This window comes from Pseudopipra pipra, chromosome 3 (genome assembly GCF_036250125.1).
Source record: "Pseudopipra pipra isolate bDixPip1 chromosome 3, bDixPip1.hap1, whole genome shotgun sequence".
Classification (NCBI taxonomy): domain Eukaryota; kingdom Metazoa; phylum Chordata; class Aves; order Passeriformes; family Pipridae; genus Pseudopipra; species Pseudopipra pipra.
This window is the reverse complement of record NC_087551.1, coordinates 43,369,145-43,396,855: the sequence shown is the minus strand read 5'-3', so window position 1 is coordinate 43,396,855 and position 27,711 is coordinate 43,369,145. Positions and strand designations below refer to the sequence as shown.

At 37.6% G+C, this 27,711-nt stretch overlaps 1 protein-coding gene and 1 long non-coding RNA gene across 13 annotated transcripts in view; one reads left to right on the top strand and one right to left on the bottom strand.

Moving 5' to 3' along the window:
• The window catches only part of WDR27 (WD repeat domain 27), a 121,597-nt gene extending 97,235 nt beyond the window's left edge, over window positions 1–24,362 (bottom strand). For 5 of the 12 annotated variants that reach the window (XR_010429138.1, XM_064648875.1, XM_064648878.1 and 2 more), the window contains exons 1-16: window positions 24,050–24,362; window positions 23,022–23,163; window positions 21,538–21,662; window positions 20,956–21,069; window positions 19,841–19,892; window positions 18,678–18,751; window positions 17,839–17,953; window positions 15,903–16,035; window positions 13,313–13,416; window positions 12,812–12,879; window positions 11,812–11,945; window positions 9,219–9,295; window positions 7,603–7,681; window positions 7,007–7,078; window positions 5,718–5,821; window positions 2,901–2,990 (exon numbers count right to left, since the gene is read on the bottom strand). Coding sequence is in view for 11 of the 12 variants with exons in the window: in XM_064648875.1 (XP_064504945.1) it covers window positions 2,901–2,990; window positions 5,718–5,821; window positions 7,007–7,078; window positions 7,603–7,681; window positions 9,219–9,295; window positions 11,812–11,945; window positions 12,812–12,879; window positions 13,313–13,416; window positions 15,903–16,035; window positions 17,839–17,953; window positions 18,678–18,751; window positions 19,841–19,892; window positions 20,956–21,069; window positions 21,538–21,662; window positions 23,022–23,163; window positions 24,050–24,232 (1,666 nt within the window). In the remaining variant the exon portion in view is untranslated. Of the gene's footprint in view, window positions 1–2,900; window positions 2,991–5,717; window positions 5,822–7,006; window positions 7,079–7,602; window positions 7,682–9,218; window positions 9,296–11,811; window positions 11,946–12,811; window positions 12,880–13,312; window positions 13,417–15,902; window positions 16,036–17,838; window positions 17,954–18,677; window positions 18,752–19,840; window positions 19,893–20,955; window positions 21,070–21,537; window positions 21,663–23,021; window positions 23,164–24,049 lie in introns of those variants that run through there. The other 7 variants (XM_064648876.1, XM_064648877.1, XM_064648879.1 and 4 more) reach the window with 7 other exon arrangements.
• LOC135411411 (uncharacterized) lies at window positions 10,295–11,730 on the top strand. Its single transcript, XR_010429139.1, has 2 exons — window positions 10,295–10,502; window positions 11,510–11,730. It is a non-coding gene; the product is annotated as an uncharacterized LOC135411411 (long non-coding RNA).
• Window positions 24,363–27,711: the final 3,349 nt, after the last annotated feature.

Genomic DNA, 27,711 nt, shown 5'->3' with positions numbered 1-27,711 from the left:
GCAAGAGCCCAGTAAGTTTCAAAACTGGCATTATTCAGGGTTCCCCAGTCCTGAAGCACATTAAGAACAGCAGCTGGTTTTGTAAAAAGACTTCCTCAAAAAGGCCATGCTGACTGTAACTCTTCACAGTTGGTCAACATTAACTTAACTTACGGGACACAGACACCTGAAGGGCCACCACTGAAAAGGAATGCAACACTACTTAAAACCATAACTGAGCACTTCAGGGAACAAAGCTGAATAAAATGGGCTTATAGAAAAAAATTCTGTTGTTATACCATTCCTCTCTGGTGCTGCATTATAAAAATATGATTTTTAATATGCAGCTATATTCAGATGCTAATGCTGCCTTGAAATTGATTTTTTTTACCAGAAAAAACATAATTGCCATTTCTTGAAAAATATAGTTTTACATTACCATCAATTGCAGCTCTTAATAAGAGTAATGCATCATACGTTTTAATGAAAAAACATATATTATGAAAGTTTTAAACCAAGGGCACCAAAAATAAACAGGTGATTTCATGATAGTGTGAACTGCACAGAAGTTGAATCTGAATTGCACTATGTGAATGAAATAAGCAGGTAATTGATGGCTTGAGGTTCCTACTCCCCTAAGTACAGTATCTGGCAGTTTCATACTTATGTTGCTTTTGAAAAGAATTAGATCCACAGGTTGAATTCTTATGTTACCTAAAGAGCCTGAAGTAGAATGTGGTTTACATTGCTTTTCAGACTCTGCATCATTAAAAAAAAGACATAAGAGATTAAAGGCAACAATGAAATAAATCAGACAGTAGTGCAAAACCTAAGAAAGCTAAAGAATAAAGTCACAATCAGAAGAACGATTTAGGAATACACCAATTTTTTTTGTTTAAAACAAGACCAAGAACTAACTCGACAACTTAACTACTGGCACCAGAAAAATATTTCTACAGAGAATACTCTGTAGAAGCATGAAGTTTGATGAAGCTTATTTTACTCTTCTCATCAGAAGTTGGCCTGAATTTGCAGAGTACTGCAGTATTTTAGAGAGTTTTGAATGTCGGAAGCATCCTATAAAATCATCATATTTAATTTTATTTTATGGAAAGACAAATCCTTCTGTCAATAATGTGTCAAAACCTAACGACTGTATTCTTCATGATTTACAAGAAAGTGAGAAACGTTAACTAAGGTTTTTTTTTCAAAGTAGAAATCTCTCAATTCTAATCTTCTTTTTCTGCTTTCAAATATGTCTACTTAGAATATTTTTTCTTATTAAATTCTACGTTTTCCATTATTGCCAGTATTGAATCATTCCTTAGATATTATTTATTATGTAGGAAGTATATGGAGGTGTTCATGCGATGAAATCAATGGAATCAATTAAATTAGTATCTTTCCTGGAAATGCAACAAAGGCAAAACTGAGCTATTACGAGTCCAAAATCAGTGAAGCCTGCATAAAAACAATCTCCAGTGACAAAAACATTGAGAAGAAAGAGTCTTTAATGGAACTGAAATGTCACTTTCTGCAGCACATAATCTCTATACACAATTCAAGTAAAACCAGCCTTGGTAGCATTTCACATAGACAGAAGCTGGATCTGTGATGCAAAGACAAACTGCAAAGAACAGATACAGAAGACATACTGCACAAGGAAAATTTAGAGCCCTATGGAATAATTTCGCAACTGTAGCAATACCGTTATCATTATTTTTAAAGACGCATGTAACAAATAAGGGAAGGAAATACAGAACTGTGATCTGTTTGGGTTAACTGCATTTTTTAGAAATCCTGATCTGTTAAACATATTCCAGATATATGGGGGCCTCTTTGGACAAAATTACTCCTTCTGTTTTGTTGCTTTTGTTATGTAGTAGTACCTACATAACAAAATTATGTCAATAAAACCTCCAAACACTACTCTTGATTGCAGATTATATAACTTGCATTATGAATTTGCTCAAATTAGAAGAAAAATTGTTTTCAAAGTTTATGAACTTGCTGTTGTTGAAGAAAAAGACCTCATTACTCTGCCCATAAATCATATTATCATCAATTTCTTCACAAGAAGGAGAATATCAGCGATATTGCCTCCTTAATGCCACAGTTTCTTTCACTAAATACAATGAATATTACTCAAAAAGAAAACTAGTTTTTAAAAATCAGTTTTCAGAGTTATTTATTAAAAATAATTTTCTAAAATAACTTAAAATAGTCTATTTTTAACACTTGTTAGGGTCTGCAAGCAAAAAACAGTCATCTTCCACTAAGAAGTTTCACAGAAAACTAATTCAGTAGGACTAATTTAAAGTCATAGCATTCAATGTTATTAAAACTTTAACAGACAGTTCTTGCAGAAATTTAGAAAAAATTTGGTTTTTAAGACTCGTTTAAAAATGCATGTGTTCACACATGCACACACTTCTGCAGATATGGATTTCTCCATAGGAATAGCCCCTCGTTTTTTAAATAATTGTTCTTTAGAAGGTTGGAGTTGCAAACCAAACACATCTTTTGCCAAGTCATCACAGTCAACTTTTTGGCTAATTACAATATACTACTCCAATATACACATGCATAATCATTGCAATACATCGCTTTTTTTGTTTCTATTTAATTATTGTACTATTCATACACAATGCACATTGCAAAATATATATATACATATATATATATATAATGATAGATTACTACTTACCTCCCAAAAAGCTGAGAAATGGGAAAATCTGGTAGTCAGTTTAATTCTAAACAAAATTAAGCAATCAGAGAAATAATTCAAAACCTTGAATGATCAGTACTCCCTCTCCCTTGTTCTTCTCTAGGTGATGTAATGGAATTTTTTAGTTAATATGCCATTCTAGATCAAACTCAATCATACACTATATCTTTAATAATATAATTCATAAATTTACCTGAAAAAACATTATATGTATCGGTGAGATTGGAATTGAATATCAGTACAGTTTTGTCAGCCAGGCCACAAGCCAGCATCTCTCCATCCCCTATGAAGAAAAGTGTCTAATGATTTATGTTTGAAAGCAACAAGGACCTCATATGCTGTTTCTTTGATTCATAAAAACTCACATATGTCACTACAACAAAACACAAACCAGATATTCATTTCATATGTTTAACACGTATTTTGTATGAACAGCACAAATTCATGTTGGAGAATTGGTTGGAATTTGTATGCAATTGATTTCTTGTCTTGACATATTCCCTAAATGGTTTTCATCACAAGGCAGAAATTCACTTTTCACAAAAAGTATGCTACAAAATTTAAATGCAGAAATTTTTAGCAGTCATTTAAATCTATTTTCTTACTCTCCTTTTTTATATCTTCCTATTGAAGTTATATCACTTTTTATATATTAGAATAAAAAAAATGCAGAATAGTCATTCTGGATCACTTCTTATAGATGATGAACTTCCTCCATAAGGTAATCCTAAAAACTATCCAAGTGAAGTTAGATTATTTATATTGGTAATCAGCAGAGGCACACAATGAAAGGCTAGACTCTACATTAATGGCAGAGATTTGTGAAATTTACCTGTTCACTTAAAAGTTTTCATTGAAAAAAATTAAAGAGCAAATAAATGAACCAATTGGATAAAATAAGGGAAGGTGGAGCAAGAGAAGACAGCACAGGGAGAGATTAAGAAAACGAAGAACAGAATTCAAATTAATGTTACTAGGTTCACCATAAGCAGTGTTCTTAAGGAGGTGTCATCTGAGTGCCCCCTTCTTAAATCTCCAGAGCATCTTTACAAAGAGAGATGGAATAAAAGTCATGCTTGATTTCACCAACATTAGGCACTGCTATCCAGCGTCCAGGTACCATCCACATAGCAGCTTCAGAATACTATATTCCACAACACATTTTTCCCCACATTATGGCAATATAAACAGATAAGAGATCCATATTTCTAATCTCTGAGAGTCACCTACTAAAAGTGAATTTTAAGTGAGAAACATAATGGAGTTGACATATTTGCTAAGAAGAGGCACATCAGAATCCTTTTTTCTGTTACCAGTGACTATATGCACCATTATACTCAACTGACAAAGAATTAGTCTTCAGTAAACACCTCACAAACACATTGCTCTTCACAGAAGAGCAATGAAGATATGAAGATATGAAGAGCATGAAGATATGAAGTCTTTGGGGTAAAATGTAGTGCTCTTCTGCAGATTTCTCCCACTTTTCTTAAAGTTTTGACAGTATGGATTTTCAGCATAAGGGTTGATTGATAAGTATATCAGGTATGCATATAAGGTAAGCCATAGACACACACAAAGAATTAACAACATATAAACATTCTTGTGTGTAAAGAATGAGAGACAATAATTTTGCATAGAATCTTGGAGGCTTGTTTACTGGAATATCATCTCAAATCCTGAATGAAAGTTTATATTAAGAGAGCAACAAATCTTAATTTTTAAATCTTAAGTCTTACCTAATTTTGCCATTTAATTTCCTTTCTGCTATGTTTGGAGATGCTAATAAATGTTAATTATTATGACTCATAGTTTACGAAGACTACTTTAGGGATTGTTCCAAGGTGGAACTCAAAGTTGCAAATTTGCAGCCGAAAATATATTGTAAAACTAGGAACCATCTGGTCAATACAGACTACAACAGTAACAGAATCCCTCCTTACAAGGTTACAATAATACAATTTTTTTACTCCAAGAAAAAAAAAATCTTTACTATTTTTGCTAAACTGTGGTTGTTTAAGCCTGTGTGTGCATGCATGTCTGGGCAAGAGACAAGAGACAAGGACAAAAACAGAGAAAGATGTTTCTTCCTCACAGTAAAAGAAGATTTAGCCTTAAAATGTACTATCAAAACTATAGTGATGATTTTCTTTGCTAAAAATGAACTTTTCATTTTAAGTGCACAAACTTTCCTAGAAATAAGCTCTCTGCAACCAATTTCTTTCAGGAGCCTTAAATAACAACTTCTTCCCATTCTCTAAGGAGCAGAGAGATGGCTGGAATATATTTTAGAAAAGTTACTGATTGCATCTAATTGCTTTTTTCCTTGAGGATGAAAGTTGTACTTGTCATCAAAATACTTATATAAAGATATAAATAATACTTTTATGAAGATATATATTTTTCAATACTTTGAAAATATTGTGGCTTGCATGGTGTACACTGACATAATTATATATTTGGTAAAATGCTTCAGTGCTAATATAAGGAGTAGTTTCTGCTTAATCATATTTACATTGGAACTGACTTAACCCTATTGCGAGAGTCATTTATCCAAAGCAGTTAAGAAAAATGCCCTTTTTTGGATTACCCAGAAGAATTCCTTTTTTATATTTCAACATAGAAAAACTGAATAATATTTATATAAGAAATATGAGTATTCTGAGTCTTTTGAAACTCAACTTACAACACACCCTAATGACAGTAAATGTCTCAGAAAATAAATTCTTTAGTGAAAGAACTACTAATTTTCAAGTTGTAGTGGGAAAGTCATAAAATAAATTCAAAAGGAAAAGACATAAAATCAGAAATAGAATCCTTCTGCATTCATGTTAACAGCTTGAATGGTTTTTCAAGACAAAAATTATGACCAAACAGTATGTGGTACTGCCAGAAAGTTTTCTGGGAATTTATCTAGTGATTCCACAGTCTTTATAAACTATGCCACACAAATTTTGGTTTTCTTTCTGCACACTGACAGAACGGCACATTTTACAAAGCCTGTACTTACCAGAATACTGAATACAAAAAATTGGAGTTGGCTTACAAGTAACAGATATCTGTTTCTCATGTTTGATTGGAGGATCCCCGTCCAATGGATATTCTTTATTTTTACTTCAAAGAAGGAAAAAAGAAAGAAAGCAGTACATTTTCATTTCAGTTATGAAATAAATGTTCTTTGGGAACTCTTATAAACACCACTATATAAATATTTCCAGGAAAACTGATGTTAAATTCAAGATAAGAGCCAAATGAATTTTAAATTGTCATACTTAAATTACCCTGATCACCGTTATGATTTCATGAGATCAAGAATTAACATAGACCTGTAAAAAAATCAAGTTTCTTAAGTAGCATAGCTATCTAACAAAAGTATTTAAAAAATGCAAACTCTACCTTCTTGTGACAAAAAGCAATATTAACTAAAAAAAAAGGCAATTTAACTAAGAAAAAAACAACACACACACACAAAACTTACAGTACTTAGTAGCTTAACCTATCATAAAACAGTGTAAACCAAAAAAGAAATTATCTGAAGTGCTCATGTAAAAGCTTACCTATGTGTGCAAGGATTAAAAAAACTTAGTCTTGAGCTATTAAGTGGTTTTTCTTAATGCTCTAACAGCTCTTTTTAAATGAGAAAAATGATGGCATTAATCATTCTTTACTTTTATGTTTGTACTACATAGACAAAAAGACTATATAATAGTAAAGAGAAAAAATGGGTGCAATATCCTCATTTAACATTCCACAAAAATTAACATGAAAGTGCCAGCTCTAAAAAAAAAATCTGTTGTTTGAGTCCACAGTGATGAAGATTCCACTTTGGAATGGTCAATTTGCACCATTATGTATATTCTGTTTAAATCCATTAAATCCTTGTATTAGCTTAAGATAACATGATTTTAGGGGTGAACAAGGCACATGATCTGAAATCACTATGTCTCTCTGTGCCACATTCAGCTATTTTTCTGACTGGAACTGCAGCTTAAGAACATTCTGGGACTTCACTTCCAACCATATTTAGCATCTGTTCCTCTTTCTATCAATACAAATCTAAGAAAATAGATATGTATATTTTCTTTTATATGAAACACTCAAATTTAATTGATAGTCTGATAATCCCAATCACTTGCTGCAGTCATTTTATATCAAATTTACAAAGCCTTTTAGCTCCAGAGATACACCTAACTAAAAAATTCAAATGAAAGTAACAGAGACAAATGATATTTTCAATAGAACTCTAATTATCCTCATTTTAATTTGTTCCTCCTCTAACGGAGTTACTAGATTACTTACCATTTACAACCGGTCTTCCACTTTGATACCTCTTTTTTATTCAGGTTAGTATTAGGAGAAAACATGGTCTTTCTATGAGAAAGAAAATAGACTCTTCTAGATGAAACATTAAACATTGCATGAGAAAAACAGCTTATTTAAAACAAAAGCAATCCTACTTCCTTCTTACTATTTATGTCTCCTGGTAATGTCAGTAGGTAAGAGAATGTACCCTTTGATGACAATATAGATTTCTAATGATCTAATGCCTGAGTTTGCACTTTAATTTTTGTGAGTTGTTTGTTGAACAATGCACTCCAAAGGACAAAATCTATTCAAATAAAGTTCTCAGACAATTCTTTCTGCAAGCTGAAGAAACAAGAGTAATCAGATGAAAGAGTCAGGATGCCTAATACGGATTTCAAAAGGAAGCTGAACAACAACCAGAAGCTGTGAAAATTCTGTTTTGCAATATATTTTTCAATTCTTTTGTTTGATAACATCATAACTGTTTTTCACAGGTGATTAATTTCACAGTCATAAGACTACATGGTTCTATTATGTGAAAAAATATCACACATCAATAAAACAGGCAAAATAGTAATATATCTACTCACCGTGGTGCTGCTGTATATCCTGATGATTTAATTTTATTATGGAAAACCAATGGCTTATCTTTCACTGTGCTTTTCACTCCTATAATAATTTAATTTACATTAAAATGGGGGGGTTAACATTATATTTTTACAGTTAAGGTAGATAGGCTAGCCCAGTATAAATATTGGATGTCTCCTTATGTTACAAAACACATTTCTGACCAACCACTCTAGAATAATGATTACCGAGAAAGGAAAGAAATATGAACTGTTGCATTGTATAGCATCCCTTCTCCAAAAATATGAATGACTAAGAACTTCTTTAAACTTTGAAGTAGCAAGAATATTGTTCTGAATCACTTTTTTCATCATTCATTCACAAATGTGTTTTTTGGCTGTCTATTTTATGCTTAGACTTTGTATGCACTATCTATAATGTATTCACACCTTATATTTGGAATATAAAAATCATCTAAAGATCATTAACAAACTGACTGATGGGTATATGTAAGTATTTGTGTCTTAGGTCATTGGTACTTGTCTGTATACACATTGCCATACTAAGAAGCCTGAAGGGTAGCCTACAGTCCCAAACTGAATATGAGTATTTCATATCAGCAGAAACAAACGAAAAAAATAAATGTTGTAAAGGGGAAAATCCTGCTGATATGCCCAGAGAAAAACTTCAGATGCATTGGGAGTGATCTCATGGATACATTTAGCTATGCTGAGGATGGAATTCCCTTCAACTCCCACTGTCCTTTCTCTTTATGTAGCAATGAGGCAGAAAAAGGTCCTTCCTGAGAAGCTCCCAATGCCACTTGCCTGAAGAGACCAAAGGATTTCCTTACAGCATTTATCTGATCATGAGATGTCAACAAAGGTAGCACAGGTGTCAGTGCTGGGTGTCCAAAGCAGCCTGGAATTCTAGCTAAAACACTGTAGATGCATTCTCAGAATATCATAAACCACTAAAGACACAACCTTTGACATTCTAACAGGTCCAAAAATAGATTATTTCTACATGTCTACAGCTACCAGCATTTTTACACCCTTCTTAAGTAAAAGCAAATGACGAAAACATTTTGTAAGTATTTTTTGGACTTTGCTTTATTGTTGCTAACTAAAGAAAAGCTATCAGTGCTTCAACAGCAATTGGAAGTCAGACCTCTTTTTTTAAACAGTAGGACATTGAGACAAAAATTAACTTCCTAAACTTGCAGATATTGACAAAAGACTATTCAGGACAACAAAATTTACCAAAACAGGTAACCAAAGTTAAGAAAGAAATGACAATTATACAGAAAGATACACTGCGTGATATTGAAAAAGAATGACTTATGAAAATATAAACATTCTACACTTTAACACTTAAAATACACAGCAAATTCTCAGAAAATTGCTTTTGAAAGAAGAAAAATACTTATTAACATCATTTTCAACTAGAATACATACGTAGGATATGAAATAATGTTAGCAGTATAAAATTCTTCCTACTAAAGTAAAAATATAATGTAATGTATATTTAACCCAGAAATAAATATATTGATTGTATTAGGCACAAGCCAGTTGGAAGTCAGTTACTTTTATTAAAAATATAACTTTATTAGTTAATTTCAAGATTGGTTTATACTTACCAAATGTTTTACTAGAAGGTTCTTTCCTGTTTTTCTTTAAACCTTTAAGCAATGGAGAATTTGTCAATAAAGAACACCTAAGTTATAAAACCAAGAACAAAACTTGATCAATGCAATGGACAAAAGTATCAGACTAGGAAAAGCTGTCAGAACTCCCTTTTAGCTATTTTTCTGCATGTGGGCAGGTATATGTGCAACAACAGCAATGACATTTTAATAAAAACAAACAAGGCATAGTGGATTAGTTATTAGCTCAGATACCCAGCAGCATAGACAAGCCTTGGCCCTGACTGGATTCACAGATGATTGCATTTACATGTTAGATCCTATTTCATGTTGACCTGATTTTATTATAAGCACTGAAATCTGCACTTCAGTGTATATTGCAGGTTTTTTGTTGTCTTTAAGATGTCAGTATTTTCTCATAAATCATTTACAGGGACTTAAAGGACAAGAAGGAGGTAGTCAGCAGGAATTCACCAAGGGTGAACTTGATAAACTTCTATGATAAAATGAGTGGCTCAGTAGATGAGGAGAGAGCAGTGGATATTGTCTACTTTGACTTCAGTAAGGCTTTTCACACTGTTCCCCATAAGGTTCTCATAGAGAAGCTGATGAAGTATGGGCTGGGTGAGCCCACACTGAGGTGGACTAAAAACCAGATAACTAGCAGAGTACGTCAGGGTTCAATATTGGGCCCAATTCCATTCAACATCTGCATTAATAATCTGGATGAAGGAGCAGAGTGTACCCTCACCATGTTTTCTGATGACACAAAACTGAGAGGAGTGTCTTTAAGAGCAGAAAATTGTGCTGCCATCCAGAGAGACATTTACTGTCTGGAGAAAACGGGCTGACAGCAACCTTGTGAAGTTCATCAAGGTGAAATGCAAAGTCCTGCACCAGAGGAGGAACAACCCTATGCAGCAGTATATGCTGTAAAGCAGAGTCCACCACCCACAAGAGGCAATGCACAAAAAATGAAACACAGGAGAGTCTGTCTGAACACCAGGAAATACTTTTGTACTGTGAGGATTACTGAGCACTGGCACAGGCTGCCCAGAGAGCCTGTGGTGTCTCCCTCCTTGGAGATATCCAAAAGTTGTTTGGAAGTTGTGGTGGTTTCAGCCACCTGGCCCCACCCCCTGGGGCTGGACATGGTTAATCCCCAGTAAATTTCTGACGTAGGACCAATGGAGAGCTGTGTTTCGCCCCTGGGAAATTAACATATCACAACAACTGGGAAGGGAAGCTGTTGGCGTAGCTGGAAAATCGGGCAGCCATGTAAGTGCCGAGGGGAGTCCTCCTCGAGTTTGGGGGAGCCCCTGGGCCCCCGCTGCCCCGGCCCAGCCAGGGCTGCGGGAGTTTTTCGCCGTTTCCCCCCCCCACTGCCAGCGGGGGCGGCGGCCCAGCCCCGAGCGGCCAGGCACGGTGGCCAGGCACGGCACTGGAGTGAGAGAGAAACTCCCCAGGAGTTTCCCAGCCGGCCTCACCGCCTTCCCCCAGCCCGGGGGGAGGGTGGTGGTGAGGAGCTGGCTGGGCCCTGCGGCAGCCCCGGAGTAGCCCGGGACAGGCTGGAGCGGCAGCCGTGCCGCCGGTGCGGCGGTGATGGCCCGGGGCCGTCCCACCCTGGCCCTGAGTAAGGCCCTGTGAAGAAGTGGTGACAGCAACGCACGGAATAGAGCAGAGCAGGCCTAGAATATGGCATAGAGCCAACAGAGCAGGTTTTTCTGAGAAGAGACTCTAATGAAATTTCGGGGTCTATAAAAGACTGAGCAAAACCTAGAAAAATCCTGCGACCTGGGGGGGAGGGGGGGAGAATAGATCCAGCGTGGAGGAGTCCTTGAACCTTACCCCCCGAGGAGGAAGCCCGCGGGATAGGAAAAAAGTCTCAGAAACTTTAATTCCTCGACTGTGGTGAAGACCTGGTGAGACAAGAGTTCCCTCAAAACCCAGGAGGATCTGCTCGACAGAGGCCGAGCAGTTGGTGGGGGTGCAGCCCAACCCCCAAAACTCCATTTGAGAAAGAGAGACTTTAACTATCGCCCTGAAAACTTCTCCTGAACTGATGTGGGAGGGTCTAGGGGTGGTAGAAATTGTGTTAATGCTGTGTATCTATTTATTCTTTAGTTTAAGTTTCTTTAGTTATAGTTTTCATACTTAAGATTATATATATATATGTATATATGTATTATATTTATTGTGTTAGTAATTTTAATATAATTCCCTTCCCCCATGCTGAATTGTGTCTGTCTGAAAACTTCTCTACTCCCAAACAAATTGTGGGGAAGCTGGGAAATAGGATTTTTGGGGTGAAACCACCACAGATGTGGTGCTGGCCAATGGACTCCAAATGGATCTGTTTGAACAAGGTAGTTGGACAAGGTGATCTGCAGAGGTGCCTTCCAAACTGAAGCATTCTGTGTTTCTGTGATTTCTCACACTCTATACAACTAAAGCATGACAGGAAAAGAAGTAAAATAAAACCATGTCAACAAATAGCACTGTACAATACCATGTGATGCACCTTAACTGCGAGGTAAACAAATGCCCAATCCAACACAGAGAAAAAAAACATTGAATTATTCTGTACCTGGCAATAACTGATAGACTGTTCTCATTTCCATATGGGAGAAAAACATTGTTCTGAGTTCTCACCAATGTAGCAAGGTTAACTTCCAACACAGCAATCATATCTTCAAACATTGAGGTGATCAAGCACAAAACCTGCTCCAACAACAAAGCATTTATAATGGAAAATCACTTTCTGTCATTTATGAAAATTAGTCAAAAATATCCATAGATTTGGTCCTGAAGAACATTAAGCAGTAAAGAGTGGTTAATACTGTCTTTCAAAACTATGCTTATGTTGCTTAAATAAGTGTCTTAACAGTCTTACATACATAACAGAGAGAGGAATTCCAACAGCTTCTACACTGGATATATTTCTGCAGTAACAGTTGTGAGACAAGTACACATGGAAGAAAGACTGGTTTCAGCAACATGAACAAAACATTCTAAGATCTGAATTTAAAACAAAATCCTTCTCTAAAGCAAGACACTGCTTTCTACAGAAAGGCCTAGATTACACTCCGTTCTGTAGGAAACCTGCAACATCAGAAATGGAGTATACAGACCAGAATGCCTTCCAGTTCCTTAAATCACTTTTAATGACTTTCCACAACTCAGATAGTTTTGACAGACTTCTTGGAAGGATTCAAAAGTAGTTCATCCTAACATTTTTTTGAGAAACAACAACAATGCTTATATCTTTCTTCCCCTAAAAGATTGCCTATCCTTCCCCAGTGGTCATTCTTAACATTCAAGATACACACCAAACACTATAAAAATTCACCTTCTCCTTATTAATCCCTATAGACTATATACAAGCTGTGAGAGCTTTAAAACTATCCAGCTATTAAAACTAGTAGATCTCATACAGTAGAACCAGTCCTCTCCAAAGAAATTACTGTGTAATTCACACCAAGTAAAACAAACGCGCACATTAATCTCTAAAAAAACATATAATTATTAGCTATTGGAAATACTGGAAGTGTAAACATTCATTAAATCAATGCTTGCTGTATACTCACCTTTCCATTAACTGTCTTCTTTGTCAGTGCACATGATCTGGCAAACCGAATGCTGAGGTCACTGTAATCTTTACCAAAGAGAACACAGAGCTATAAAATGGTATTTGCATTTCAGAAGAAAAACCTAACATCCCCAAGACAGAAAAAATAATTACTCATACTAATTTGACATGAACCTAATCCACTGCCTTCAGAATATATCCTTCTAGCCTACCCTCACATTATTAAGTAGGAGTAGAATAACATTCCTCATATTTAACACTCATGAACTGCAAAATTGAATAAAAATTAATTGCCAGCCACTACACAAATCTAGTGCCAACATGTCTTCTGAGAAAATCAGGGCCAGGAAACCATATAAAAATTAATTGGAAGAAAGCTATTTTTAAAGAAACAGTTTTAATTGTATTCTGCTATTTCACAAACTAATTCTTGTACTATTTATGTCAGATAATGAAAGCAATCACATTATAGTGTAGTCAAATATCTCACAGAACATACCTTTGTAAGACAAAAAAGCTTCTAATTCAAAGTTTGCCAAATTAATTATTAACAAGCCAGTAGAGGTTCCTATCCAAAAATAGCTAGTATTAAGGGCAGAATACCTATTAAAAAAAGGAGAAAAATATCTCTGAGTAGCATAGAGAAGCTTTTTTTATTACCACACAACACACAGCAAATAGCGTTTTTAATACTTGTTGCCCAGTCCCAGGACAACAATAATAAACCCCATCAAAATAAAGATTTTTCATTTACAGCATATTTTTTAAAATCTGTAGCTCAAAGTAAAAACTTTCAAACAAAATTGGTGAAGTTTTGAAAACCAAGAACAGAACACAACCCTTGATTTTACGTAAGTGCTTATGGCAAGTCTAAAACAAGAGAGGAAATACTTTTCTTCAAAAATTACTGTGGTTTGTAAGAGCTGGGAGATGTTGTAAAAGCACTGTATACACAAAGAGTAAATTCAAACCACGAGGCAAATCCACATATAGTCTTACTTTTACCACTTCCGCATGAACACTCAAAAAACCAGTGAAATTCAAGGTATGTTTGTACATAATTAAAGTATAAGAGAAAAGTCAGCACAAACTAAGAGGAAAAAAAAAACCAGCCAAGCCTGGAATGTCTGTCTCAGTCTGTGCTTAGTGGCAGCAGTACTGCAGTTAGGTAATGAAATCCAGCTTTTGGAATCACCACAGAGTAAATCAACTGGTTACAATTTCAGTCAACACCCTCACAGAAGAAAAATGTTATCAAGCATAAGATGATTGTGACAAAATAACAGTTGTCATTTTCAAAGAACTAAAAATGTTTTGATGCCAGAATATATAAAAATTGACATCAACATCTTAATAAATTTTCCAGACAGGAGTGAGTAGACTTATTAGTTTTATTTGTAAAGTCAGACCACAAGAGTTAAAATAAGGGAATGAAAAAGTATAAACTGAAACTTGGTATGAAAATACTCACCACAGTGGCTTAATACCTTTTTTAATTAAAAACAAAATAAAAGAAACAAACAAAAAACCCCCTCCAAACACATACAGTCAAATAGTTTAAGAAGACCTGAATAGACAGTTTATAAGCAGAACAAAACCTTCAACTGTGATGTGAGAGCTAAAAGAACAAATAATTCTTAGATGTACAATGTGAGGCAGTAACAGGTGGGTATTGGAAAGCGACGTTATTTCAATTCAGAAAATTGTTTCAAATAACCTGTTACTGTGGATTCATTTCAGGCAACCATGTTTCAAAATGAGATTGAAAAAGAAATGTTAAAATGTTAAAAATGTTACACAAAACGTGCCTTATACAATGTACAAACTATTTCATCCAGAAGTGCAGAGGTAATTTGTTCATGAGCTAGAATTTGCTATCCAAGGAGGGAACTTGATAGTGGCGGACCCTGGACTATAAGATTAAAAAACATACTTAAAGGTAATAATGGTACACAAAAGAGGGTAACTCAGATTAGAAGTAAAATGGAATTAGTCAGTTCCTGGAACAACTTAACTACGGACATGGTGGATTCTTTATCACCAGAAAACTAGCAATCTTTAAAGATGTGCTGTAGTTCAAATAAAACCTATGGTTTTTATGCAGATAAAATTTTGATAATTTGAGAGTGATATTATACAAGCAATAAGACTGACTGTAATAATGCATCACATGGCCTTAAAGTGTTATCATTCCATTAAAGTATGTCTGAGATGTGCATCTTAAAAATCACCACTTCCTTCCGCTCAGTGGTAATATTTCTGAAAATGCAGGCATCATGAAAATAATTGTTAATAATTACTTAATTTGGACATAAAGACAACCAAAATTATCCAGGACTTCTGGATATTTTTCTTCTTTGTTTACCGGAAGTTGTTTATATATCTAACCAGAGTTTAATCAGTTACATCTGTAAAACCCACCATAGGGCAACGGTCAGAACAAGAGTTTCCTAAAACATGATATGGCTGAGAAATTTATCCAAATGACAATTACAAATAACAAAAAAACCCAAGCTGTTCTATAAGACACTTCTTGTGGCAGTGTCCTGAACAGATCCCTGGGTGCCTGATAATATGGATAAATTTCTCTTCAGGAAAGAAATGTAATGTAAGAATTCATTCATGGAAGGAGTAAAAACATCATGTTCTGAAATCTCTGTCTCTAGTACAGAAGTTTGACTGGAGCAGGTTTATGTAGTTCAAAAGTTATTAAATTTGGAATGCAAACTGACAAGCATGCAGTGGCAGCATAAGATTTATTTCTTCAGGAAAGCAAACTCAAAATAAATTTGGTTTCCTAATTACTTTTTAATTCATCTTCCCTGATCAACTGGTATCAATAGATGTTAAAATGGATATTCCCAAAGACATTTTTATAAAATTTATTTTCAGAATAAAAACCAATTTTAACTTTGTGTATATTATCTTCCTAAGAGTAGGCCATCAAAACTTGCAGATCACTAAAAATATTATTTTCCTACTGCATTTTCTAAAAAATAGTAAGTTGCAGTAAAAACAATCCAAGAACCAATAGGAACTCCTAGGAATAAATTCAAGCCAAATACTAGGTGGTATTTTAAAGGACTTACATCTTTTCTTCATTATGGAAACATACTGAAAAGTCACAATGTTCAATTAAGAGAACAGGCAATGATGTTTCCACTGATCCTTCTGGTCTCAAGTTGTCTGTTTTGCAAACCTTGGAATCATTTTGCCCTTCACCTAAGAAAGACAATCAACAATACTAGCTACCAAAAACAATAAAATAAGGGAAACAGATGGGATTTAAGAGAGAATTGGAAGTAGTGAAGTAGCATGAACTAAGACCACACCCAAGAAACTTCTATTTCAAAAGATGGATACATCCTAGCCCTCTTGAAATTTCTTTCCTGATTCTTATGTGCTTTCTTCAAATGTCTTATTTCAAATACCTAGAGATAAAATCCAAAGAGCCTACTTATGCACTGAAAAGGATTTTGCAGAATTTAGGTGTTTTCATCTCAAAAAAGTGACACCGAAAGCCATATATCCTTAAATATGCTGGGGATCCACTTAGCCTGAAAATTCCCTTGACACTAAAATTACAATGCAATCCAAAAACAAGGTGAAAATCCACTTCAGTTTCATCTTCCCAAGGAGTCCCCAACCCATCATGAATGTGCATTCACCACTAAGAACTACTAGCATTAAATTCAGCATTAGGCACAGATATTACATCACTGTCTTTCAAACATAACAGTGACATCCATATATTTTAAACAATAACAAGAAATGTAGCAGTCTTCCTCCTTAGGTTAGGAGCTTAGAATTATGGAAGCTGGACCACTAGGCAAGTAAGAATACAGCAACCATTGATTCAGAAAAAGAGCAAGCAAGGGAAAGCAGATGTCCCTTTCCCTAAGAAAGCTCTGTCTTGCTTGCCTTTAGAAGGACCTCAACCCACTTCAGCCGGTGTGCAAGTAGTCTGAATGCCTGATCCTCAGGGATCCAAGGAGGATCCGAGAATCCTCAAGGGACCACATGCCTAAGAGGTGTAAAATGTTCCAATAGTTCTCTTGTTTTGCCTTGGAGTCAGGTACCACGAGAGGCAACCCTCTCCCTGGTTCGCCCAACCCCTGGGCACTCTGTGGCAGGCAGGCCGAGCAGGTGGGTGGCACACCACGATCACGCGCCATTCACACGCCCACCATGCGGCAACCACACGGCAAACGTGCCCATCACAGGACAATCAGGTGCTCAGCACACCTGCTGCTACTGCAGTTGCACTGCTCACAGCAGCCAGGGCAGGTAGCCCTAAAGGACTTACAGAATTCTGAGGAAGAATCAGAACTGGATAAGGGAATGCAGACACAGCCACAGCAGTGCTGAGGGGATGGGTGTCTGCACTGGCACTGCCCGTGGGAAGACAGTTACCTCTCCTGGTACCAATGATGTTACCTGCTCATGGTGACCTGAGGCAGAACAAGAGAACTATCAAATCAGTCTGATATCAGGGAATCACCCTGCTGAGGCTACCAGTGCAGCCTTTAAAGACTCAGAAGTACTCTGTGTTATACCACCAGAAATACCATAGCCAGAGAAAAATGATATCATGGAGGGACTGGTATGGATAAAGAAAAAATAAATAATAATAATAAAAAAAAAGTAAAAAAAATAAAGAGATTCCTAGAAACTTCAAAGGTAACTGAGAAATGTTCCATTTAGACAAGGGATTAATTCTGAGACATTGGTTCTGTTCTCACTGAAGTCTTGGGCAATGAGTTCAGTAAAAAACAAATTACTTACTAGTGCACATCATGTAACATTTTATAAGCAAATGCATTGGCCAAGATTTTATTACAGACATACATGTGTAATTCTTTCCAGATAGGCCAATACCCAACTACATATCAGCTTCAGTAAGAATTCCATGCCATAGTCTGAGACTCATAATTTTATCACTTACATAAAAATCTTACGGGGTGTAAAAAGCACACACTCAGTAGCCACTAACAACTATAGAGCATTCTAGAAGCACTGTGCTACCTATTTCTTTTCCAGATTTCCACACTTTATTACAGAATTTCTCTTGCTCTTTCTTTAAGTTGATATGTGTTACACAACGATAATTATGATCACTGATTAAACTGAAGATCCAAAGCTGCAAGAAAAAGAAAAAGCAATTGCAATAACCCTTTGACACTAAATATAAAGCTTACATTAATACAAACTAAAGATCCAATATTTAAAACTTTTGATGTAACTAATGGACTTCTTTGAACTGCACATCAAATTCCCACATGTTTATGTGTTTGAAAAAAACTCCTCATAGACTATTTCCCACAATTAAAAATCACAGGGAACGTGCATGTCATTGCTCACTTGGTCATGTAGGTGAATACCTTTCTCTTTTAAGACAAAGGTGTAGTTAAATCTTTAATTTTCTTAAGAATTCACTGAACAGTAATCATGAAGGAAAACAGCTGAAAAATCTCATAAAAATATATAACTAACATTAAAGGGGTGAAATGCATATTCACAGTTATTACATTTGTATTAGAATTTCAACATGCTAAAATCATAGTCTTATTTTTCACATTTTTTCTTTTAAAACAGGTACATTTATAGCCTCTCAGCATACTCTTCTTACATAATCACTGATTGTGCTCTTAAAAACTTCCCTGGTTTTCAGAAAAAGTTTGTTTTGTAATAGAAGTCATATACTATATATGGTTTATGGTCAAATAATTGAATTATGATTGCTAAAATAACCACTGCAACACTTCAAAACTTGTATGCCATTTGTGAAGCTTTTTTATAGACAGAAACATTAATAATAGTTGACTGTTTTGGCATAGAGACTAAGTTTAATGAGCAAATCTTACCTGTCCCTCAGCACATCCAGTGACAAGTTGTTTGTTTTCTTCATCAATTAGCAGACTTAGCAAAGGAAACGCTGCTTGAAAAAAAAAAAAAGTATTTGATTGAAATACATTTAATTAAAACACATGATTCAAAATTGAATACCTCCTATTCATAAAAATAGGGGAAAAAACCTTACTACACTTCTTACAGTTGCACAGTGATTTGTGTGCCTTAGTCTTTGTGCTGCTAAGGGCTTTTCACTTGCGGGTTTGCGAACTGCCTTTTCCCCAAGCTGCTGTGGCATGGTTTTCAGAACCCCTGTGGTCAGTAGCTTTCCCTTGTTTGAACCATGCAGTTGGTTTCATGGTCTTGCACCTGCAAACACTGACATTGTGCTCATGGCAGGTTTTCAAGCTAAACAATTGCCACAGGCAAATGGGGGGATTCATTGCTTCTCCCTCTCCTTTCCTAATGTGTGTTTTTAGCTTTTAGTTTATATGAGGTCCTTCAACAAAATGTTATGCACAAAGCTTAACAACCAGCTCCATGCAACTCACACCCCCAGAGTGTGCTCCAGTCACCACTAACAGCACCACAAGCAGGAACAACCAAAGGGAAGTTCTGAGTAGGTCCTGTTGAAACCTGTACGGTTCCTGTAGGAAAAGTGCTTGGAAGGAGGGGTCCCTGCTACACCAGAGACAATGCTTGTCCTCCTCCTCTTCTCTCCTTTTGCTCGTCTTTCCACAAAACAAGCTTTCATCTTTAAAGTCAATATATACCATCAACTGCAGACACTGTTAATAAACCTACATATGGTGTAGTGTTTCTTTTTATGTCATGCACAAAACTTGAAGGAAAGCAAGCACACAGTACTCAGATAGTGGAATTCTGCCTACAAAACAAGAGAGCTCCATTTGTGTATCTCAGTAAGTGGCAGGTTACATACACATCCCGCACAAAAAGAGTTGTTTATGAAAGTACACTAAAACTATCCACCAGGAAGTCCACTTTAAAGGAACATACAGTTACTATTGGCTTTAAAGGATAATATGTTTACTGCTCCCTAGTCTTCTAGAATTATTTTCACTAAATCAACTAAAAAATTCTACAATAATGATAGACTACTCTTTAGAGAGAAGAGGTTTTTGCTAAGAAAAAATACATATAAAAATAGAAAACTTACCTGTTATTATTCCCGACTGATATATTAATTGGCCAGTAGAATAGTCCCACACCTTTGAATAAAAAAAAGACGTAGATAGGTATCTACTTAGGTCTCTAAGGAAACACAACCTTTAACGGCCATCACGTGGTGAAAACAGAGAAATGCAGCCATAGAAAGTGATGTCCTTAGATAAGTATTTTTTTCAACACTTGTTTCCAGATACAAAGGGCTTTGTTTAATTGATAAGCATCCATGGTGTAAAAGGTGAAACTCACATAATATGATTACATGAAGTAATTAGACGTACTTGTTATCATCTTTGCTTAGTTCGATATCTTAGTGATTTTAGCTAAATTAATGAAAAGACATACATTAATGCACCAGAAAATTAAAAAAGAGGAAAGGAAGGGGAGAAGGGAGGGGAGAGAGGGGAGGGACCCACAACCTTTGATATTTATTTTAGCTTGTAGAAAAAAATTTGGGCTACATTTAGAGTCATATTGAGGACAATCAGTAGTAGATTAAAGTGTATGCAATTAAGGTACCTATCCCAATATCTCCTAGAAAATACATCTGGGTTCACTCAGGCTTTTTGTTTCCCCTTACTGTCTAAGTTGTCTTACAGTTGTCATCACGCACAGCAGCAGCAATCCATGGTGTCATCATATAAAATGTTGTCTGTAAAAAATCCTACCAATATGCAATAACCCAGCCATTGCATACAATAACCCAAGCCGATATTCCCAAAAGGGAAAATTCAAATCAGTGTCAGCAGACTCACAGTGAAATGTTTTCATTCAGTTTAGCATACCTAAAACACTTCAGCTACAGTGAAAGTAATCAAAATATTTTATTTTCTTTCTATGTGCTAGATGATAATAATCACCAAAGTTAACAATTCATGTGGAAAGTTTTGAATATACAAAATCTGCATTGTTCTTTTAAAAAAGAGAAATTAATTTTTACAATAATTTTTACAATAATTCTTAGCATCTCTAAGAACCATGTCCTTCTCTCTATAAAGTCAAAGATATTTTTTGCTTTATCCTAACAAAATATTTCAAAGGGAACAAAATTACTTCACATATTCACTAAATTATTCTTTTTTAAGTTTATCTATGCAATTTCCTTGCCTTAAAGGTTCTGTCTTCTGACACTGATATGAGCATGCTTTTCTCCCACGTGCAAAACTCAGCAGCAGTCACTGGAGCCAGGTGGCCATCCAATTTAGCTAGTATAGCTTCATTCTGTGATTAGTCAGTCAAAAACAAAAACACATTAGATTTCAAACTAAAATTGACTATTAAGTAAATATATTAATAATAACTGTTGCTAAACATTGTCAGATTTGTTTTCAAAGTATAACTCAATAAGATTTTTCTCATGGAAACTGCAGCCCTGTATATCATCCTGCTGACAAAGCCACTACACAATACATTTGGTTCTTCAGAATGAATGATATAGGAATAATTTTTCAGATGACCTAAGAATGTTTTCTTCTTCTAAGTTATTGAGATATTCTTTCATTTCATCTTTTTTAATCTAGTTTTCTATTTGGTATGTGTTGCATTATCAAGCATCTGTTCACACTTATTTTATGAGAGAAAATGAACACTTTTGCTAAATTATACTAACATTTCTGTATCATGATTTTATTTGAAAGTGAATCAGTTAATGAAATACCAGCACCATGGCTACAGAGAATGGTATCTCACCTTTGCACTTAACATGTAGATCCGATTTCCAGCACATACTGCCACTTGTTGATCATCTGGGCTAAATCTTACATGAAGCACCATTCCCAAAAGAGTTCTTATAACAATTCCACGAGGTGTAAACCCTGCAGCAATTGTATTGTTAGTGATACTCAATGAAATATAAAACTCTGGTGCAGTGAGATTTTTAGAAACTTTGCATAGTAGTTATCTAACCATAGAAGCTGTCCCAGTTTCTGTCAGGAAGATGTACAGAACAACACACTGTTTAATTACACCAGGCTATTGAAAAGCACAGAACTATGCACCAGCAGAATTCCTCCATCTGCCTTGTTGCCTAGACATGATCTGGTACTCTTTGAGATATTAAAAATTCCCATCAAGTTATGCTTCCATTGAAGATTGCCACAGACAGGATTTTTGGAGTAGGGTGATGTGCCCATGGAACCCAGCAGAACCACATTAATTTTGGACGTAAGAAATCCTGACTGAAGCACAGCAAGACAGGGCTTTGAAAAATACTTCTTGATACTTTTTTTTCTCCTCTTTCATTATTTCTCTACTTTCCAATCTATTTAAGCTTGAAGAGGGGTTAGAACTGCTCCCTAGAATCTAACTTCATTGGTTGAGGCTCCAAAACTATATGGTGGTCAGGATACTAAAACTCCTGCTTTCTGTGTGTTATGTCACCATAACTCTCTTTCACTGACACACTTTCCTCACAAATCAGATACTCGCGTTGCTCACACACACGTGACAACAGTGTTCCAGAGACAGGAGAGGCAGGACCAGAAAAGGCGGGATGCGAAACACTAGTTCCACAGATGTTCCAGAAAAGGTAGAATTTAGTTATTTTGGCATTGCATGTTTAATTATGCAGTGCTGCTATGATTTTTTTTTTTCTGTCCATTTTGTTCCAAAGCGGCAGCGCTTCCCTGCGTTTCACCCGAGGTTGATGGCAGGCGCTTGTTCCCGCACAGCACCTTGGTCAGCTCCCGGGGCTGCCCCGGCGGGGCCGCCGCCGCCCGCCTGCAGCCCCCGGCCCCCGGCCCAGCACGGTATAGCCGAGGAAGAAGGGAAACAGAGAAATAAAGCACCGATATCGCTGTTAGGGCTGCTGAATCTGAGTGGTTGAGGTGTGCTTCTCAGAAATAACAATCTTGTTACATAAGGAACAGGGGGAGAAAAGCAGATGTTGGGGATGGTCTTCGAGGTGGCCACTGCTCAGTCTGGCTGGGTATTGGTCTGAGTGATTGGTGGTGAATGATCCCCTTTGTATCACTTCCTTTTATATATATGTTATATAGAGACCCTGAGATTAGCTCAGTTGGTTAGAGTGTGGTGTTGATAACCCCAAAGTTGTGGGTTTGATCCCTAGACAGGCCTTTCACTTAAGACTTGGACTCAATGATCCTTGTGGGTTCCTTCCAACTATGATTCTTCAGCCACTCCTAAGGATATGTATGATATAAATAACACACTACCTTCTTGCACCTTCTGTGTACATTCATCAAGATTCCACACTATCACACGTTCATGAGAGGCAGAGCAGACAAGAGGTGGATTGATGTTACTTCCGAATGACAACGCAGAAATTGAGTAATGATGCCCTGACAAAAATAATGACTGACAAATGTAGATAAAGAAGAGTTAAATTAATCACTTCCAACAAAGGTTATGAACAATACAAAACTACAAATGGATAATATACATGCAGTCAACAAAACACTAACTAGTTTTTATTTATTGTTTCAAAATCACTTAATCAACTACAATGTAGCTATACTGGGCTTGTCTGGGATGGAAATAACTTTTTGCATAGCAGCACAGTGGTTTGGATTTTGTGACAAAAACAGTGATGATAATACAGCAGTGTTCTGGCTGTTGCCAAACACTGCTTGCACAACATGAAGGACTTATCTTTCTCACCACTTTTTCTCAATTTCCCCATCTCAATAATAGGTTGAAGATGCACAAGAAGCTGTAAGGGGACACAGCCAGGACAACTCTTCTGAACCAGCAGAGGCATATTCCCTACCCTATGATGTGCTCAGCAACAAAACTGGGGTACTGCATGAAGAAGATGTTGAGGGCCTGGGGGATTGTCTTCTAAGCTGGCTTTTGCTTAAAGCCTGTACTGGGATTGGTGTGCTTATAGGAGGTGGTAAATGACTGCCTTTGTATGGCTTCTTTCTTTGTCTTCCCTTCACTCATTAAACTAACTCAACCTGTGACTTTTTCCTCATTTTTGCCCATCCCATGCTCTCCCCACCCCGCTGGGAAGGAGTGATCAGGACACTGTGTGATGGTTTAGCTGCCAGCCACGTCAACCCACCACAACAGCTTATATTACTCTTATCACAATAACAAAGATCACAACAAGTGCTAATATCTTTCCAGCATTAAAGTGAAGCCTGACCCTTCTACATTACCCTCAGATATTTTATTTATATCTCCCTTAGAAGCCTTAGTTTAAAGTAGAAGACTATGCAGGGATATACTGTGGCTTTACCTGAGCAGTGGCTGTGTTCCAGATGCATAACTCATTGCCGTTCACCGGGAAAGCACAGTGGTGGTGACTGCACGCCAGCTGAACAAGGGGCTCGGGCAGTTTGGCTTTAAACAAGCGCTTTTCACAGACAACGTCAGGATCGCAGCTTCCTCCAGAGGAACAACGGGCCCCGGCGCTTTCCATCCTGAGGCTGGGAACGGACCACCGGGGTCGGCTTCTCCTCTCCGGCTGCGCCCTGCCGGCGGGGGCCGAGGTTCACAGGGCCCGGGGCGGAGGACCCTCCCGCGGGGAGCCGGAGAGCCCCGCCCGGCCGGGCCCCTCCGCCTCCCGCCGCGCCCGGCGCGGCCCGTCACCAGGGCAGCGGCGCCGCCGACGGGTGGCCGGGCGGGACAGCCCTCGCTGGCCGCGGAGCGCGGCGGGCCCGCGGCGGCACCGGGGGTCCCCTGGCCTGCGCAACGGGCCCCGCGGCCGGCGACAGCCGCCCGGGGCTGCTCCCTCGCTCTCCAGACGTGGCGGTTCTCCGCAGCCGTGCCCTGGGCTGCACAGAAAGCAGTGTGGCCGGCAGGTCCGGGGGAGAGATTGCCCCACTCGACTCCGCTCTAGCGGGACACCAGCTGGAGCACTGCATCCAGCACGAGACAGGCAGGACGTGTTGAGCCGGTCTGTAAGGACAGATGCCAGCACCTCTCCTGTCAGAAGACAGGATGAAAGAGTTGGGGTTTTCACAGAATCAGAATGGGTCAGGTTAGAAGGCACCACAGTGGGTCATCTGGTCCAACCTCCCTGCTCAAGCAAGGTCATCCTAGAGCACATGGCACAGGATTGTGTCCAGGTAGTTCTTGAATATCTCCAGTGAGGGAGACTCCACAACCTCTTTGGGCAATCTATTCCAGTGCATGGTTACTCGTGCAGCAAAGTTCTTCCTCATATTCAGGTGGAACTTTTTCAGCCTGGAAAAGAGAAGGCTCCAGGAACACATTACAGTAGTCTCCGAATATATACAGGGGGCATGTAAGAAAGACAGAGAGAAACTTTTTACCAAGGCCTGTAGTGTCAGGACAAGGGGCAATGGCGTTACACTAAGAGAGGGTGGATTTGGATTGGACATAAGGAGCAAACTTTTTACAGCACAGGTGGTGAGGCATTTGAACAGGTTTCGCAGAGAAGCTATGGATATCCTGCCACTGAAAGGGTTCAAGGCCAAGCTCAATGAAGCTTTGACCAACTTAGTCTACTAGAAGGTGTCCCTGCCCACAGCAGGGGGTTTGGACTAAGTGATTGTTAAAGGTCCTTTCCAACCAAATCCTTTCAGTGGTTCTGTGACGCAGAGGGCACAGCACAGACCAACCCATGACAGCACATGAAGCAGCATCACCAAGAAAAAAAACAAACCTTTTGCTCTCACCAAGTTTGTGGATGATGCCAAATGGGGAGGAGCAGTCAGAAAGCAGATGATGAGAAATTTTTGGAGTCCAACAAGAGTAAGTGAAGTCCTGCATTTGGCACAGAGTAACTCCATGCAAGAGGACAAGCTGAAGGATGGCTGTCTAGGAAGAGGCTCCACAGAAAGGATCCAGAGATTTTGCTGGAGAAGCTGAATATGAACCACCACTGTGCCCTTGCAGCAGAAGCAGGCAACAGCATCCTGGGCTGTGTTAGTAATAGAGAGTAGCCAGCAGGTCCTAGGAGTGCTTTTTCCCCTCTATTTGGCACCTGGAAGGCCATATCTGCAGTGCTGTGTCCAGTTTTGGGTTTTTTTGGTAAAAGAAAGATATTGACGTACTAGAGCAGTTCTAGTAGGGGGCAAGAAAGATGGTCAGGATGTGGAGAAGGTGATGTACACAGAGAGGCTGAGAGAACTGGGCCTCTTCAGCCTGAAAAAAAGGCAGCTGAGACCTTATTGTTGCCTATAACTACAAAATTGTAGGATACAGGGAAGACAGAGATAGACTTTTCTCAGAGGCACTCAGCGATAAGCTGGAACTTGTGAAAATCCAATTGGATGTCAGCAATTTTTTTTAATACCATGATGGTGGTTGAATATCAGAACAAGTTTCTTAAGAGTCTCTATCCCTGGAGTTGTCCAGGAGTCAAATGGACATGGTTCTGAGCAAACAGATTTAATTAGAACTGTTTTGAACAGGAAGTTGGACTGGAGGACTTTGGAGACCCCTTTCAACCCCCAGGTTATGATTTTATGATCAAGCGTGTGATCTGCACCAACTTAAACCATTTTGATGTAGATCAATCTGTGAACTCAATATCTACTTCAATTGCATTTCAAACAGATACTTTCTACAGGAATATCTTATTGTATCTATAATTAGGACTATGAGCATTTTTGCCCTATATGGGCATCTAATATATATATTATCATTGAGAAAACAATCTCCTTGTGTTACTTTTGCCTGGAGAAAGTACCAGTCCAGTCCAAATTCTCTTTTGTGTCTGCATGTGAATTTGGGTAAAGCCACTGTATTGAGCACCAGCTGCACAGAGGTAACTCAATGCACTGCACATGACAATGATTTTCTGAACTGTGACTCATGGCTGGAAATACTAGAGAACATTTTATTGCTGGTGACAATTTTTCATGAGTGATACAGTCATGAATGTGTTATGACAGTTTAGTCATCAGTAAAGAAAGACAAACGCTGACACAGAAAAAAAGGTGTTGTTCTGCCAGGCAAACAACCCCCATGAGTATTAAAGAACTTGTTCTGAAATATGTTGTGTCTCTGTAACTGCTTCTAGGCAGTTTAGTATGCTTTTTTACAATTTTCACCATAATTCATTTGCATCTTTAATGCTTATAGATATAATACTTCCAACGTCTTACTGTCCGTAACAAGTAGGGAACTAGTAGCAATCCAAGGAAGCATCAGAGATCTTGAACTGATTTCTTGACTGATCCAACAGCAGTTAGATCACCAACTGCTTTCCTGCAGCTGAACCCTGAGCCAGTAACATCAATCTGATGGAGTCCAATTCAGACCATCACTGCTTTTCACCCTTCCAGTAGGTGCTGTTGCTTCTCAGTGGCCAAGATGCCACTCATCCAGCACCATAACAGGCAGCAGATTTCTGCCCTGTTGGAACAAGGCAACAGTTTTATGAGAACATTAATGATGTCTGAGTGTGCAAAGAGAATTTTTTACCTCACCACACCCCCATGAAACACCTCCTGGTGATGCCCTGTTTCTACGCAAAACAATGCCTAAAGGATCTTGGCTCCAGCACGTTCCCACATCCTGGGTACCCACCCATGTCAATTGGAACTGACAGCCGTGTGGAAAATGAGAGACTGTTGCAATTTTAGGGCATTTTAGGGAAATAGTAGTCCTTTACCACATCATGCTTTTGTGTCCAACAGTATATTTCTATTGGTCTCAATATTCAATCATTGTAAGAAGAACTTTAAAAATTAGGTTTAGCAGCTTTAATATTTTAATGTTTTAAGCAGTAGTCTGTTTATAAGATTGAAATTGATTTTTGAAAAGATGAAATTTATGAGAATCTGCATCTGGCAGGTTTATGCAGCCCATTTGTTTGAGGTAGGAATGAACAGAACAAGTTACGTGGGTTTTATGAAATTGGAGGGCTTTGAAGACAGAACATTAACTCAGTTAATACAGGGCCCCTGGGGTACATACACAGATTCT